Source organism: Pogona vitticeps, chromosome 3 (assembly GCF_051106095.1).
Source record: "Pogona vitticeps strain Pit_001003342236 chromosome 3, PviZW2.1, whole genome shotgun sequence".
Taxonomy (NCBI): Eukaryota; Metazoa; Chordata; class Lepidosauria; order Squamata; family Agamidae; genus Pogona; species Pogona vitticeps.
This window is the reverse complement of record NC_135785.1, coordinates 99,301,110-99,314,667: the sequence shown is the minus strand read 5'-3', so window position 1 is coordinate 99,314,667 and position 13,558 is coordinate 99,301,110. Positions and strand designations below refer to the sequence as shown.

General features: G+C 39.3%; 1 protein-coding gene and 1 pseudogene across 2 annotated transcripts in view; one reads left to right on the top strand and one right to left on the bottom strand.

Moving 5' to 3' along the window:
• The window catches only part of CCDC6 (coiled-coil domain containing 6), a 69,139-nt gene that overhangs the window by 27,920 nt on the left and 27,661 nt on the right, over positions 1 to 13,558 (bottom strand). Inside the window, exon 3 of the mRNA XM_020802244.3 lies at positions 9,160 to 9,288. Coding sequence (XP_020657903.3) covers positions 9,160 to 9,288 — 129 coding nt within the window. The remainder of the gene's footprint in view (positions 1 to 9,159; positions 9,289 to 13,558) is intronic.
• On the top strand, positions 551 to 1,507 carry LOC144588322 (structural maintenance of chromosomes protein 4 pseudogene; annotated as a pseudogene). Its single transcript, XR_013543832.1, has one exon. The product of XR_013543832.1 is annotated as a structural maintenance of chromosomes protein 4 pseudogene (transcript).

Below are 13,558 nucleotides of genomic sequence, written 5' to 3'. Positions count from 1 at the left end.
TTTAGAATCCAGCTTGACCATCTGGATTTTCCTTCTTTGTAGAGCCCTAGTCCTCTTCCAAAACTGCATTGATTCTTGTGAAGTCAAAGTACCCTTTCTTTTTTAAAAATACAAACTCAGTAAAATCTTCCCATATATAAATTAAAATGTCCTTGCGTAGCAATCCTTAATTTTCATATTACACATTAATTTATCGTTAAAAGCTATATTTGAAATTTCCTTATACCATTCCTCCAACCGAAAACCATGCCTAACTTTCCATCTCTTTGCTACCATTAATCTTGTTGCTATTAATAGATTTTGAAATTAATTATTTCCTTGTCCAGAGCCACTGGGTATTATTAAATATTGATAAAAGAGCTATCTTAGGACAAATGTCTATATTTAACTTTAATATTTCATTTATTTCCTTAAAGACAGTGGGAACATCATTCCCATAATGCTTTAAGAACATTTTGTTGGTCCCCTGCTTCTATTAGTATCCTATAAATTCTACTTATCCCTTTCATTATCTTATTATCCCTTTCATTATCTTCATCATTATCATGATGAAGGCATGCTTGAATATTTAGAAGATATAATAGGATCAGGACGATTAAAAGAGCCTATTCAAATATTATGTCGAAGAGTTGAGCTATTAAATGAACAGAGAGGTGAGAAGTTGAACAGAGTTAAAATGGTGGAAAAAGAAAAGGATTCCTTAGAAGGAGAGCGGAACAAAGCACTTGAGTTTCTTTCTTTGGAAAACAAAATGTTTAAAGAAAAGAACAAGATATGTCAATACTACATTTATGAACTGCAGAAACAGATAACTGAACTAGAAACACAGAAGGAAAGAATACATGAAGACACAACAGACGTCAATGAAAAAAGCAGTAAACTAGCAGATGAAATGAAAGATAAGACTAAAGCTCTGAAAGAAGTAGAAAAGAAACTTAATAAAATCACAGTATTTATAGAAGAAAACAAAAAGAAATTTACACAGTTGGATTTGGAAGATGTTCAAGTAAGAGAAAAATTAAAACATGCAAAAAGCAAGTCAAAAAAGCTAGAGAAGCAGCTTCAGAAGGATAAAGAAAAGGTTGAAGACTTACAAAATGTTCCTGCCAATAGCAAGGCTACGATCAGCGAAGCAAAAGCTAAGACAGAGATTCTAGAAAAAGAGAAGGAAAGAGCAGAAGAAAAACTAAAAGAAGTGATGGATAGTCTTAAACAGGAAACACAAGGATTGCAAAAAGAGAAAGAGGAGAAAGAAAAAGAACTTATGGACTTTAGCAAAATAGTTAATGAAACACGGTCAAATATGGATGTTGCCAAGTCAGAACTTGATTTGTACCTTAGCCGTCATAATATTGCATTATCTCAGCTACAAGCAGCAAAAGAAGCTCTTCAGTCTGCTTCAACAACACGCAAGGAAAGATTAGCTGCTATCAAAGTTCTAGAGTCAAAACTACCTCAAGCTGAAGATGAATTAAGCAAGTTCTACTGGTGAACAGTGCTTCTTCGTGGCCTCTGTGAATACACACATATGGGTGACGCAGAGGTCCACTCGAAGAACCATGGTTACAGAAAATGAATGAACTAGAAAATCTTGTAAAAGATGAAACAGACATAAAAAATGATGTTCGAGGCCTACGTCAGAAAGTGGAAGAAGCAAGAAGTTCATTGGCAGTGAATAAAAGCCGAGGGAAAGTACTTGAAGCTTTAATCCAGCAGAAAAAGTCTGGTAATATCCCTGGAATATATGGAAGATTGGGTGACTTGGGGGCTATAGATGAAAAGTATGATGTTGCAATTTCATCATCGTGTGGAGCATTAGATCACATAGTTGTGGATACAATAGATACGGCTCAAGAATGTGTTAAATTCTTAAAAATTCAAAACATTGGAGTGGCAACTTTTATAGGGCTTGACAAGGTTTGTATTTGTTGTTATGGATCTTGAAGTTGAACAAATGTTGACATATGGAGATGCCTACAGTTATATTTCAATCACAGTTCTCTCCAATACTTTCTAGTTTCAACTTGCACATACAGTAAATTAGTTTTACATGCAGTACAAAGATTTATTGGACCCACGGTATCTCGAAGAATCTTGATACAAACTGAGTGTGTAGTAAAATAAGTGCAAATTGGTAAAAGAAATTCGCTTATTTGTAATTTTTTTCAAGTGGGACATTCCTATTAAGCTGTTGAGATACGTTGGATCTCCTCCATTAATTACAATGGTACCCAGTATACATGTTAGGTATTTTCTTTCTTTTGTATTTTTTCCTCCAGGGCTTCTTGATAATCTAATTGATTGGTTATTTGTTTCCTTACAATTAAATATCACATTAAACTGTATACATTGTGGGTCTGATGGCAATTTTAATTGTATCTTAATTGTATTTTAATTATTTTATCTTTTACTGTATTGAATTTTAATTATTGTAAGCCGCCCAGAGACCTCTGGGTAGTGTGGGCGGCATATAAATTGAATAAAATAAAATAAATTATTTTCATCTACTTTTTCCTTCTGTGCTATCATTGCTTCAAATTAGAGATGGGGGTATTCATATACCAATATCCCCGTGTAGCTGGAGTTAACGCGGGTCCGCCCCCTGGGGCTGGAACATCCACTCATGTGTCCGCCCCGCTCTCTTCTTGCTTGGCTAGCGACTCAGCACCCATGCAGGGAGACTTGTCCTCCTTCCCCTTGCCTGGAGTGGCAAGCTGAGCAAGAAGAGAGTGGGGACCTGGAAGTGATTGGAAGGATGAGCGAGGCCGCTGCCGGACGCGTGAGTGTATGGTCATTCCCAGGGGCAGATCCTTGTTAACACCAGCTGTGCAGGTGTTGCTTTAAATCTTGTAAGATCCCTACATTTATCACTTCATTTTATCAATTTCCTCTTGGATGCCTGTATAAGAGCTTTCAATTTCATCTTCTTCAGCAACTATAGTAGGAACATAGACTTATATAATGGTTATGTTGATAGGTTTTGCCTGAAGCCTGACTGATACTATTTGGCCAGACCTTGCATTATAGCCTCTAGCTGTCTCTGCTAGTATATCTTGCCTCAGTTTTAGAATCACTCAATTTCTTTTGAGTTTGTCACTTCCAGAATCTAATACTTGGTAGTTGTCTGACTGAAAATGTCCCATTCCAGTTCACTGACAGGAACCACTGCAATGTTCATACATTCAATTTCTTGCTTTACAGTTTCCAGTTTGCCTTGATTCGTATTTCTCACACTGGAGATATTCCAACTGTATGTTTTGTGCAGCACTGGACTCTTCACTTCTGGCTTTAATCTAGCTGTGTCATTAGCAACAGCACTATTAGTACTTGTCCTTCCCCAGCAGCTGACTGAGTGCTTTCCAACCTGGGAGTCTCATCCTCTAGCACTATACCGTGGTGCCTCGCTTGACGACGTTAATCTGTTCCAGCGAAATCGCTGTAGAACAAAATCATCGTCAAGCGAAAGTAAAAAGCCCATTGAAACATATTGAAAACTGTTCAATGCGTTCTAACGGGCAGTCCAGCGAAGATCCTCCATAGGGCGGTCATTTTCTGGTGCCTGCAATGTGAGGAATCCATCCTAAGCATAGCGGGGAGCCATTTTGAACAGTGGGCGGCCATTCTGAAACCCGACGATCAGGTGTTTTCTGATAGTCGTAAAGCGAAAAACTGGTTCCGAAGCAGGGAACCGATCGTTGGGAAGTGAAATAAGCCATTTGAAATACTGTTTTGTGATTGCAATAGCGATTGCAAAAACATTCTCGTGAAGTGATTTCGTCGTTAAACGGGGTAATCGTTAAGCGGGGCACCACTGTATTTTTGTTTTGGACTGACACATCATAGTCAGTGACAAAGTAAGAAAGGTTCAGCAGTGGTTTACTATTGCGCTTCTGCACAATACTAACAAAAGTTAGCTTGAGTGTTACTGTCACTGTCTGTCAGACATCTTCTGCCAACGTCACCTTCAGCTAATGCTCCATCACCATTGGAACTATCCCTTATCTTCTGCTGATGCAACAGACACTCCTGAAGAAGGTGTATGCATCTGAGTCTGGTGTCTCAGCTGTGAACATTTTGCCTTCAGTAACCCTGCTAGGCCCCTTCATGCATTGCTGCCTTGTCGCGGCGAAGGGGCTTGAGCAACTCAGAGAAGCTATGGGCTATGCCGTGCAGGGCCACCCAAGGCGGACAGGTCATAGTGGAGAGTTCCGACTAAACGCAATCCACCTGGAGTAGGAACCGGCAATCCCACTCCAGTATCTTTGCCAAGAATGCCCCATGATCAGAAACAAAAGGCTAAAAGATATGACGCTGGAAGATGGGCCCCTCAGGTCGGAAGGCGTCCAACATACTACTGAGGAAGAGCGGAGGACAAGTACAAGTAGCTCCAGAGCTAATGAAGTGGTTGGGCCAAAGCCGAAAGGACGCTCAGCTGTGGACGTGCCTGGAAGTGAAAGGAAAGTCCGATGTTGCAAAGAAAAATATTGCATAGGAACCTGGAATGTAAGATCTATGAACCTTGGGAAGCTGGAGGTGGTCAAACAGGAGATGGCAAGAATAAACATTGACATCCTGGGCGTCAGTGAACTAAAATGGACAGGAATAGGTGAATTCAACTCAGATGATTATCATGTCTACTATTGTGGGCACAAATCCCATAGAAAGAATGGAGTAGCCCTCATAGTCAACAAAAGAGTGGGTGAAGGTGTAATGGGATACAATCTCAAAAATGATAGAATGATGTCAATACGAATCCAAGGCAGACCTTACAACATCACAATAATCCAAGTTTATGCACCAACCTCCATTGCTGAGGAGACTGAAATTGAACAATTTTTTGAAGATTTACAACACCTTCTAGAACTGACACCAAAGAAAGATGTTCTTCTCATTCTAGGGGACTGGAATGCTAAAGTAGGGAGTCAAGAGATAAAAGGAACAACAGGGAAGTTTGGCCTTGGAGTTCAAAATGAAGCAGGGCAAAGGCTAATAGAGTTTTGCCAAGAGAACAAGCTGGTCATCACAAACACTCTTTTCCAACAACACAAGAGGCGACTCTACACATGGAAATCACCAGATGGGCAATATCGAAATCAGATTGATTATATTCTCTGCAGCCAAAGATGGAGAAGCTCTATACAGTCAGCAAAAACAAGACCTGGAGCTGATTGTGGCTCTGATCATCAGCTTCTCATAGCAAAATTCAAGCTTAAACTGAAGAGAGTAGGAAAAACCACTGGGCTACTCAGGTATAATCTAAATCAAATCCCTCATGAATACACAGTGGAAGTGAAGAACAGATTTAAGGAACTCGATTTGGTGGACAGAGTGCCTGAAGAACTTTGGATAGAGGCTCGTAACATTGTACAGGAAGCAGCAACAAAAACCATCCCAAAGAAAAGGAAATGCAAGAAAGCAAAGTGGCTGTCCAAGGAAGCCTTACAAATAGCAGAGAGGAGAAGGGAAACAAAATGCAGGGGAGATAGGGAAAGTTAAAGAAAATTGAATGCAGACTTCCAAAGAATAGCAAGGAGAGACAAGAGAGCCTTCTTAAATGAACAATGCAAAGAAATAGAGGAAAATAACAGAAAAGGAAAAACCAGAGATCTGTTCAGGAAAATTGGAGATATCAGAGGAACCTTTGGTGCAAGGATGGACATGATAAAGGACAAAAATGGAAGGGACCTCACAGAAGCAGAAGACATCAAGAAGATGTGGCAAGAATACACAGAGGAATTATATCAGAAAGATTTGGATATCCCAGACAACCCAGGCAATGTAGTTGCTGACCTAGAGCCAGACATCCTGGAGAGTGAAGTCAAGTGGGCCTTAGAAAGTCTGGCTAACAACAAGGCCAGTGGAGGTGATGGCATTCCAGCTGAACTATTTAAAATCTTACAAGATGATGCTGTTAAGGTGCTACATTCAATATGCCAGCAAGTTTGGAAAAGTCAACAGTGGCCAGAGGACTGGAAAAGATCAGTCTACATCCCAATACCAAAGAAGGGAAGTGCCAAAGAATGCTCCAACTACCGCACAATTGCACTCATTTCACACGCTAGCAAGGTTATGCTCAAAATCCTCCAAGGTAGGCTTCAGCAATATGTGGACCGAGAACTCCCAGAAGTACAAGCTGGATTCCGAAGAGGCAGAGGAACTCGAGACCAAATTGCTAACTTGCGCTGGATTATGGAGAAAGCCAGAGAGTTCCAGAAAAACATCTACTTCTGCTTCATTGATTATGCAAAAGCCTTTGACTGTGTGGACCACAGCACACTATGGCAAGTCCTTAAAGAAATGGGAGTGCCTGAGCACCTTGTCCATCTCCTGAGAAACCTATATGTGGGACAGGAAGCAACAGTTAGAACTGGATATGGAACAACTGATTGGTTCAAAATTGGGAAAGGAGTACAACATTATTGTCTCCCTGCTTATTTAACTTATATGCAGAGTACATCATGCGGAAGGCTGGACTGGTGGAATCCCAAACTGGAATTAAGATTGCTGGAAGAAATATCAACAACCTCCGATATGCAGATTATATCACTCTGATGGCAGAACGCGAGGAGGAACTAAAGAACCTTGTAATGAGGGTGAAAGAGGAGAGTGCAAAAAACGGTCTTAAACTCAACATCAAAAAAACTAAGATCATGGCCACTGGTCCCATCACCTCCTGGGAAATAGAAGGGGAAGATATGGAGGCAGTGACAGATTTTACCTTCTTGGGCTCCATAATCACTGCAGATGGAGACAGCAGCCACGAAAATAAAAGACACCTGCTTCTTGGGAGGAAAGCGATGACAAACCTTGACAGTATCTTAAAAAGCAAAGATATCACCTTGCCAACAAAAGTCAGAATAGTCAAAGCTATGGTTTTTCCTGTAGTGATGTATGGAAGTGAGAGCTGGACCATAAAGAAAGCAGACCGCCGAAGAATTGATGCCTTTGAATTGTGGTGCTGGAGGAGACTCTTGAGAGTCCCCTGGACTGCAAGGAGAACAAACCTATCAATTCTAAAGGAAATCAATCCTGAGTGCTCACTGGAAGGACAGATCCTGAAGCTGAGGCTCCAATACTTTGGCCATCTCATGAGAAGACAGGACTCCCTGGAAAAGACCTTAATGTTGGGAAAGTGTGAAGGCAAGAGGAGAAGGGGACGACAGAGGATGAGATGGTTGGACAGTGTCACCGAAGCAACCAACATGAATCTGACACAACTCCGGGAGGCAGTGGAAGATAGGAGGGCCTGGCGTGCTCTGGTCCATGGGGTCACAAAGAGTCGGACACGACTAAACGACTAAACGAAACGAACCCTGCTAGGAGTCCAGGCTTGAAATGGGAGTCTAACTTCCTGAAAGCACTGCTGTCAGCTTCTCTGACACACTCAAACCCCCTCAACACGTTAAGGTGTGCATCCAAGAAGGAACATTACAGCGTACAATGGCTTTTGGTATACTTCTGCAGAAAAACCACCTTTGCAGCCAACATTAAATAGGCTGCTGCGCATCAAAGCCCATGCTGGAACATAGTATCCCAGAGAAATGAATGTCATTCCCAAACCTCAAATGCTCAAATTCTTTTTACTGGCTAGAAATGAGAGATTATGGGAATAGCTGCCTAGAAGTAATAATTACTATGAATAAATGTGCTTTTTTGTTTTTTACATATACATATTTTACAATGCAATTTAAATGTGACAGTATTAAAGTGATTCTTGCACACTGCAACTAAGTAAAAATTTGAATAGTCATGAAACACATAAATATCAGGTGTAGGACTATAACTTCTTTGCTGACTGAACTGCTAAGCCATGGAGAAATCCCAACCTATTTTTAAGTATATCCTGTGATATAAAAAAGCAAATGACAGATTTCCCAAGGAAGATAAATCATTATGTAAGTAAGAGATGCCAAACAATGTTGTGATCTGATAATTTATTTCAGATATCCTGAAGAAGTGACTGGCAACTTCAAACCTATCTGTAATATGCACCATTTGCATTTCTTTCTCTCTCTCTGATTGTTCTCATGGCACCTTCTTAAAGTAACAAAACCCCAATGCCCCAGTGACAAGAAAAAAACAGCTGTGAGGATCAAGATTTGTGACCATGACAGGGAATGTGTCACCTTTACATTGCTTGAGAGTGCATTTCCTACTGCATAATTTCTTATCTTTGGCCATGCCAGTGAGAGCATCTAGGAGCTGATACTCAAAAACATCTGAAAACCCAATATACCCCATCCTGGGACTCTAGACTCTGTAACATTAAGCCCAGATAACAATCCAGACCTCCAGGCTTCCCTTGCTGACTCACTTTTTACTGACAACTGTACACAACCCCTTTATGTACAAAACTGCATTTCTTCAGTCACACTATCCTTTAACTGCAAGAACTTGTGGTATACCCGGCAGTTCCACACCTTCAGTCTCTGCTTGGTCAGAAAGCAGTACTTCCTTCCTATTTGGGCAGAGAGCTGAGCACCAGGATAGTGTGGATTTGGCCAAGTGGCTCTGATTTCCAAACAGTGTCCAAGCACAGGGAAGGAGGGAGTGGACTTGTCTGGGCCAGGAGAGTCAAGCACTTTGATTCATGCTTTCAAAAGACCTCCTTCTGCAAGTCTTTGAATTCTTGAAATAGTAACAGGCCATGATGGTGTACAGAAAGAATAAGAATGGGGTAGTCCTAGCCTAATTTGCTGCTAGCATGTTGTCGCAAACAATTATTTTCAAGGGAATGTAGAGAGGAAAAAGGGATCCCTAGCTCCTGCTCTGTCCTTTCTGCCCAGTGTTACGCAAGTTTTCTTCAAGCTTCTTTCTTTCCTGGATTTTCTGTCTCTTCTGTCTTTTTCCTAGAGATGAATTCTCCACCAAACTGCCTTCAAAGTCTTCTTTTAAAGTCTATTACTTACTCTGCATATTTCACATCTCCTTGCCTGTAAGCTCCCCATCTTATCTATCAGGACTTCTTCCCAGTTTTACACCTTTCCGACGCGTAAAATGTTAATCCCAGCCAAACTGACAAATTCTCTGTCCCTCATAGAAGCTGTGTGAAATCGTTATGTTCCCTGAGCAACTGAATATTTCATGTCAATATACCAGCCCAGCTAATGTCACAGTGTTATTATCAAAAGTGTAATATAACACAGATAACACATTTACCTGCTCGAGAGTTAGTTGCTTTGAAATGGTATCATTTTCCAGTTTTTTAATTTTCTTCATCAATTTGTTCACTTGGAATTCCTGTTCTTGTTCTAAATGCTGTTCAAGTTCAGCCTTCTCATGCTGTAGCTATAATAAGAGACATTGAAAATCGAATGTATTTTAAAGCTACACAATTCTTATAGGTAATACTGTACAACATTAGTGATGACAAACACTCAGAACAAGGAACATAACCACTAGAGGGATTTCTTAAAATGGCAGATTAAAATACATAAATTATGACAAAAGTAAAAGTGAAGAATGGCATTTGACAAAAAACAGGAAAGGTCTATTGAAATGGAATAAGACACAATACAATAAATGTAAGTACAGAATAAATCTTTCTCCTTTTAAAGGGATATTGTGCTGCTTCTGCTTATATGCTTACGTATAGTGTTAGCAAGAGATGAGCAAGGTAGATGAGTGTCTGACAGATTTCTGGGTTATGCAATAGATGGGCAAATTGATTCCGATCAGCAACAAGCAAAACACTGCTCAGAGGGAAGAAAGCTAGTGAGGCAGGAAGGGGAGAAACCTTTGATGAGTTTGTATGTGAATAGACTTATTCATAGCCTGAACATGTATTTTTTGAATTCTAAAAGTACATTTTTATATCTCGCCCTCTCCCCTGGTTGCTATTTGCTACCTGACTCAATTTGTCGGCTCCCTAGTTAACAAATACAGCATCTGTCACAAACCAAGACTCCTCAATTCTAGTGCAGGGACAGGAAAATGAAGGCCTAGGGGATTCAGTCCAATCTCTCAGAGGCTTCCCGTTCAGCCCATGAATTAGGACAAGAGCCTCCCCCTTATTTTGAATTCTAAAAGTACCTTTTTTTTAATCTCACCCTCTCCCCTGGTTGTGATGCTTTCTCCTGCATGAAACATAACACATGCAAAGATTCTTTAATATCCCTACAAATATGCAAGTGGTTTTGGAACAGCTCTTCTCTTAATATATCAGCTGTTAACTTTAGCTACCTTGACTTGTCCTATGCATGGAAGACTGTACAGCTGAGATTCCTAACAGAGCTCTGGGGCAAAAAGGCTCTTTACTCTGTCAGCTGTGACAAAAGCAGTGTTTCTGGACAGAATCACATTCACATATACAGTATTATCTAAGGATTGTGGTTAAATGTGTTGCATGTTTGTACATTATTGATTTTATTTGAATGCATCTGGTATAGAGTGCAATATAAATTATTATTATTATTCAAAAATACCAGGCACAGTCAATCAAAATTATAGAAACATTGACTGGTATTATATAACAGATACAAGTTTAAACCAAAAATCTAAGTGTCTGTTAAATATCAATGTCGCATCTATGCTCTTCCTAATATTGTCGGGTTTTGTAGCTTCTGAAGATTTGTTTATGGAGTCTCCAATTGCTTATAATACTGTCTGAAAATTCTTGATATTGTTCCCAAAGTCCTGATGACAATGGGGACCACTGAGGTATCTTTAACCCACAAGTGAGATATTTTAATTGCTAGATGTCTGTATTTTGTTATTTATTTTATTTACTTTTATTTAGTTATTAAACTTATAGAACATCTAGAATGTGTCTACTCTGGGCAGTTTACATAAAACTTAAAAAATAAACTAAAGGTAAAATCTGAATTAGTTAGTTTTTCCAATTCCTTATTGTCAACTCTACCATTCCTTATAATAAACTCTGGCATTGCAATGTCAATGATCTGGACATTTCTTCATTCTATTACTGCTATCTGGTATGCTATGTACAAGGTGTCCATCAGTTTGGATATGGAAATCCCACAAAATCTTGACGTCATCATTTTCTGACACCACCTTTATCTAATGTTCCCAGGGGTTTTTGGAGGCTGGCAAGTTATATTTTTTTGCATAATGACCAGTGAACTAATTCTGCTACTCTATCATGTTTAATTTTGTAATATTTTTGTCCAATCTTTGGACATTCGCAGATGAGGTATGACAGAGATTCATCTTTTTCTTGGCAGAGTCGACATTTGGTGGTAGCACTAATTCCTTGAATCTTAGCTTCCATCACACTGGTTTGGAGTGCTTGTTCTTGTGCAGTGAAAATCAAGTCTTCATTTTTTTTCTTAATGGCCCCCAGTTTTAGCCACACCCGTGTTGAATTATTATCATGCTCTCCAATATTTCTCAGGTGTTGTCTATGTAGTGGTTTATTTTTCCAACTGTTAAATTTATTTTCAAATAGTTATTTCCTATATTGAGCTTTTGTTTCTATTGTTTTCAAAATATTCTCCATTTTCATTGCCTTAAGTAATTTTTCTCTGCTTGTACTGATATAATCATTTCAGCTTCTTTTTTTCCTCTCTACTGTCTGCTGTATTTGCAGTAATCCATGGCCTCCAATATTTCATGGTAAATATCTATCCACATTACTTTCTGGATGTAGTACACAATGCATGTTCATTAGTTTCCATGTTTTTCAATCCAGTTCTTCTAATTCATTTTGGGTCCAATCTATTATTCTAGCTGGGTATCTAATGACCATGTGTTTACTGGCTCTGATTGTATTTCCACCAATTAATTTTGATTTAAAGTTTTTCTACAGTCTTTTGATGTATTCCCTTTCTGTCAGTTCTTTAACTTTTGTGTGCAGGATGTTATCTGCCTCTAGAATTCCAAGGTATTTTATTTTCAATTTTGTTAGTGATTTTACAATACTGGCATTTTAAAACTTTATTCCATCTAGTTTTTGAATCTTGCCGTGGTGTACAGACAAAGTTGCACATCTGTTCCAAACTTCATCTGAATATCTTCACTAAACATTCACGGTGTGTTTAGCACTGTATTTATCAACATCATCATTATAATAATTATCATCACTAAGCAGCCTTGGGTAAGGGTGCCCAGGGATAAAAGTTGTAGGAAATTTAGAAATACTGAATCCAAGCAATTAAAACATACAGTGGTGCCTCGCTTAATGAGAATAATCTGTTCCAGCGAAATCGCTGTAGAGTGAAATCCTCGTTAAGCGAAATAAAAAAAATCCCATTGAAACGCATTGAAAACCCGTTCAATGCGTTCCAATGGGCTGAAAAACTCACCATCCAGTGAAGATCCTCCATAGGGGTGGCCATTTTCGGTGCCTGTATAGCGAGGAATCCGTCCAAAAACTCAACGGGGAGCCATTTTAAACAACAGGCGGCCATTTTGAAGCCGCCGATCAGCTGTTTTTAAAACGTCGTAATGCAAAGAATCGGTTCCCGAAGCAGGGAACCGATCGTTGCAAAGCGGATTTTGCCTATTAAAATATCGTTTTGCGATCGCAAAAGCAATCACAAAACAGTCATCGTATAGCGGTTTCGTCATTTAACGAGGCAATCATTAAGCAAGGAACCACTGTAATTTGCACCTCATGGCCTGCAGAGAAAAACTAGTACCAAGTGCATCTCCAGTGTGAAGTATGTTAGGAGATGAAAAGAAAAATAAAGAAATGAAGGAAGTATGTTGTGGCTCAGTTGAACATGAGAATTAAAGGAAACTCATGGGCATCTCTGAACATTTTGAACAATAATCAGTCACTCTGTGAAGCATTTCTTCTGACAAGCAGCCTCCATTTCAAGATGGCTGCTAATAGGGCATTCCATCTTCTCTGTTTCTGCAACGCATTATGTATGAAATCAATTACTGTGCTACATAAAGCTAACTGGACAAAATGGCTTTACAGGGCCTATACGTAAGTACAGTTTTACTAAAAGCAACATCCAGGCATTTTACAGGTCAGATTAGCACACGTGTTACAATACGCCACTATGAAAAAAAAAGTTCTCAGAGGAGATGGGTATCTGAGTAAAGTCTATTTGAATGTGTAAGCTTACTTTTATTTAACAATTAGACTACCAGGCTTGAAGCACATTTCAAATCAATACCTTCTAGCACTAAAACCGACAAGCTGATACGTACATCAGTGTGTTTCTAACAATAATGCAAATCATGCTGATCTAGGAAATTCCTGCCAAGCAGCTAATGGGAGGAGGACTACAGCTCTCATATTCAGTCAGCTTTGCATTTACAATGTACTGAACAAAACCTTCTGGAAGCTTTTCCCAGATGCCACTTTTAATCTACTTAGTCCCTAAATTGTGAAAGGCAAAGGTTTAACAATGCATGTGCTCAAGCATTAGGAGGCAGCCGCTTTGCTAACTGTTTTGCAATGGCACAATGTTATCTGCAATCAGAGACCCTGAAAATCTGTATGACTTGAACATCCCAGAGAAAGCAGAACAGATTAATGTGTTCACCATGGACTTTGAAAACACTTTGTGAAACTATAAATTAACCAAGTGCAAACATTATACTATTTGAATGGCTGCAGAATGAGAGTTGCATGTTCGCAACA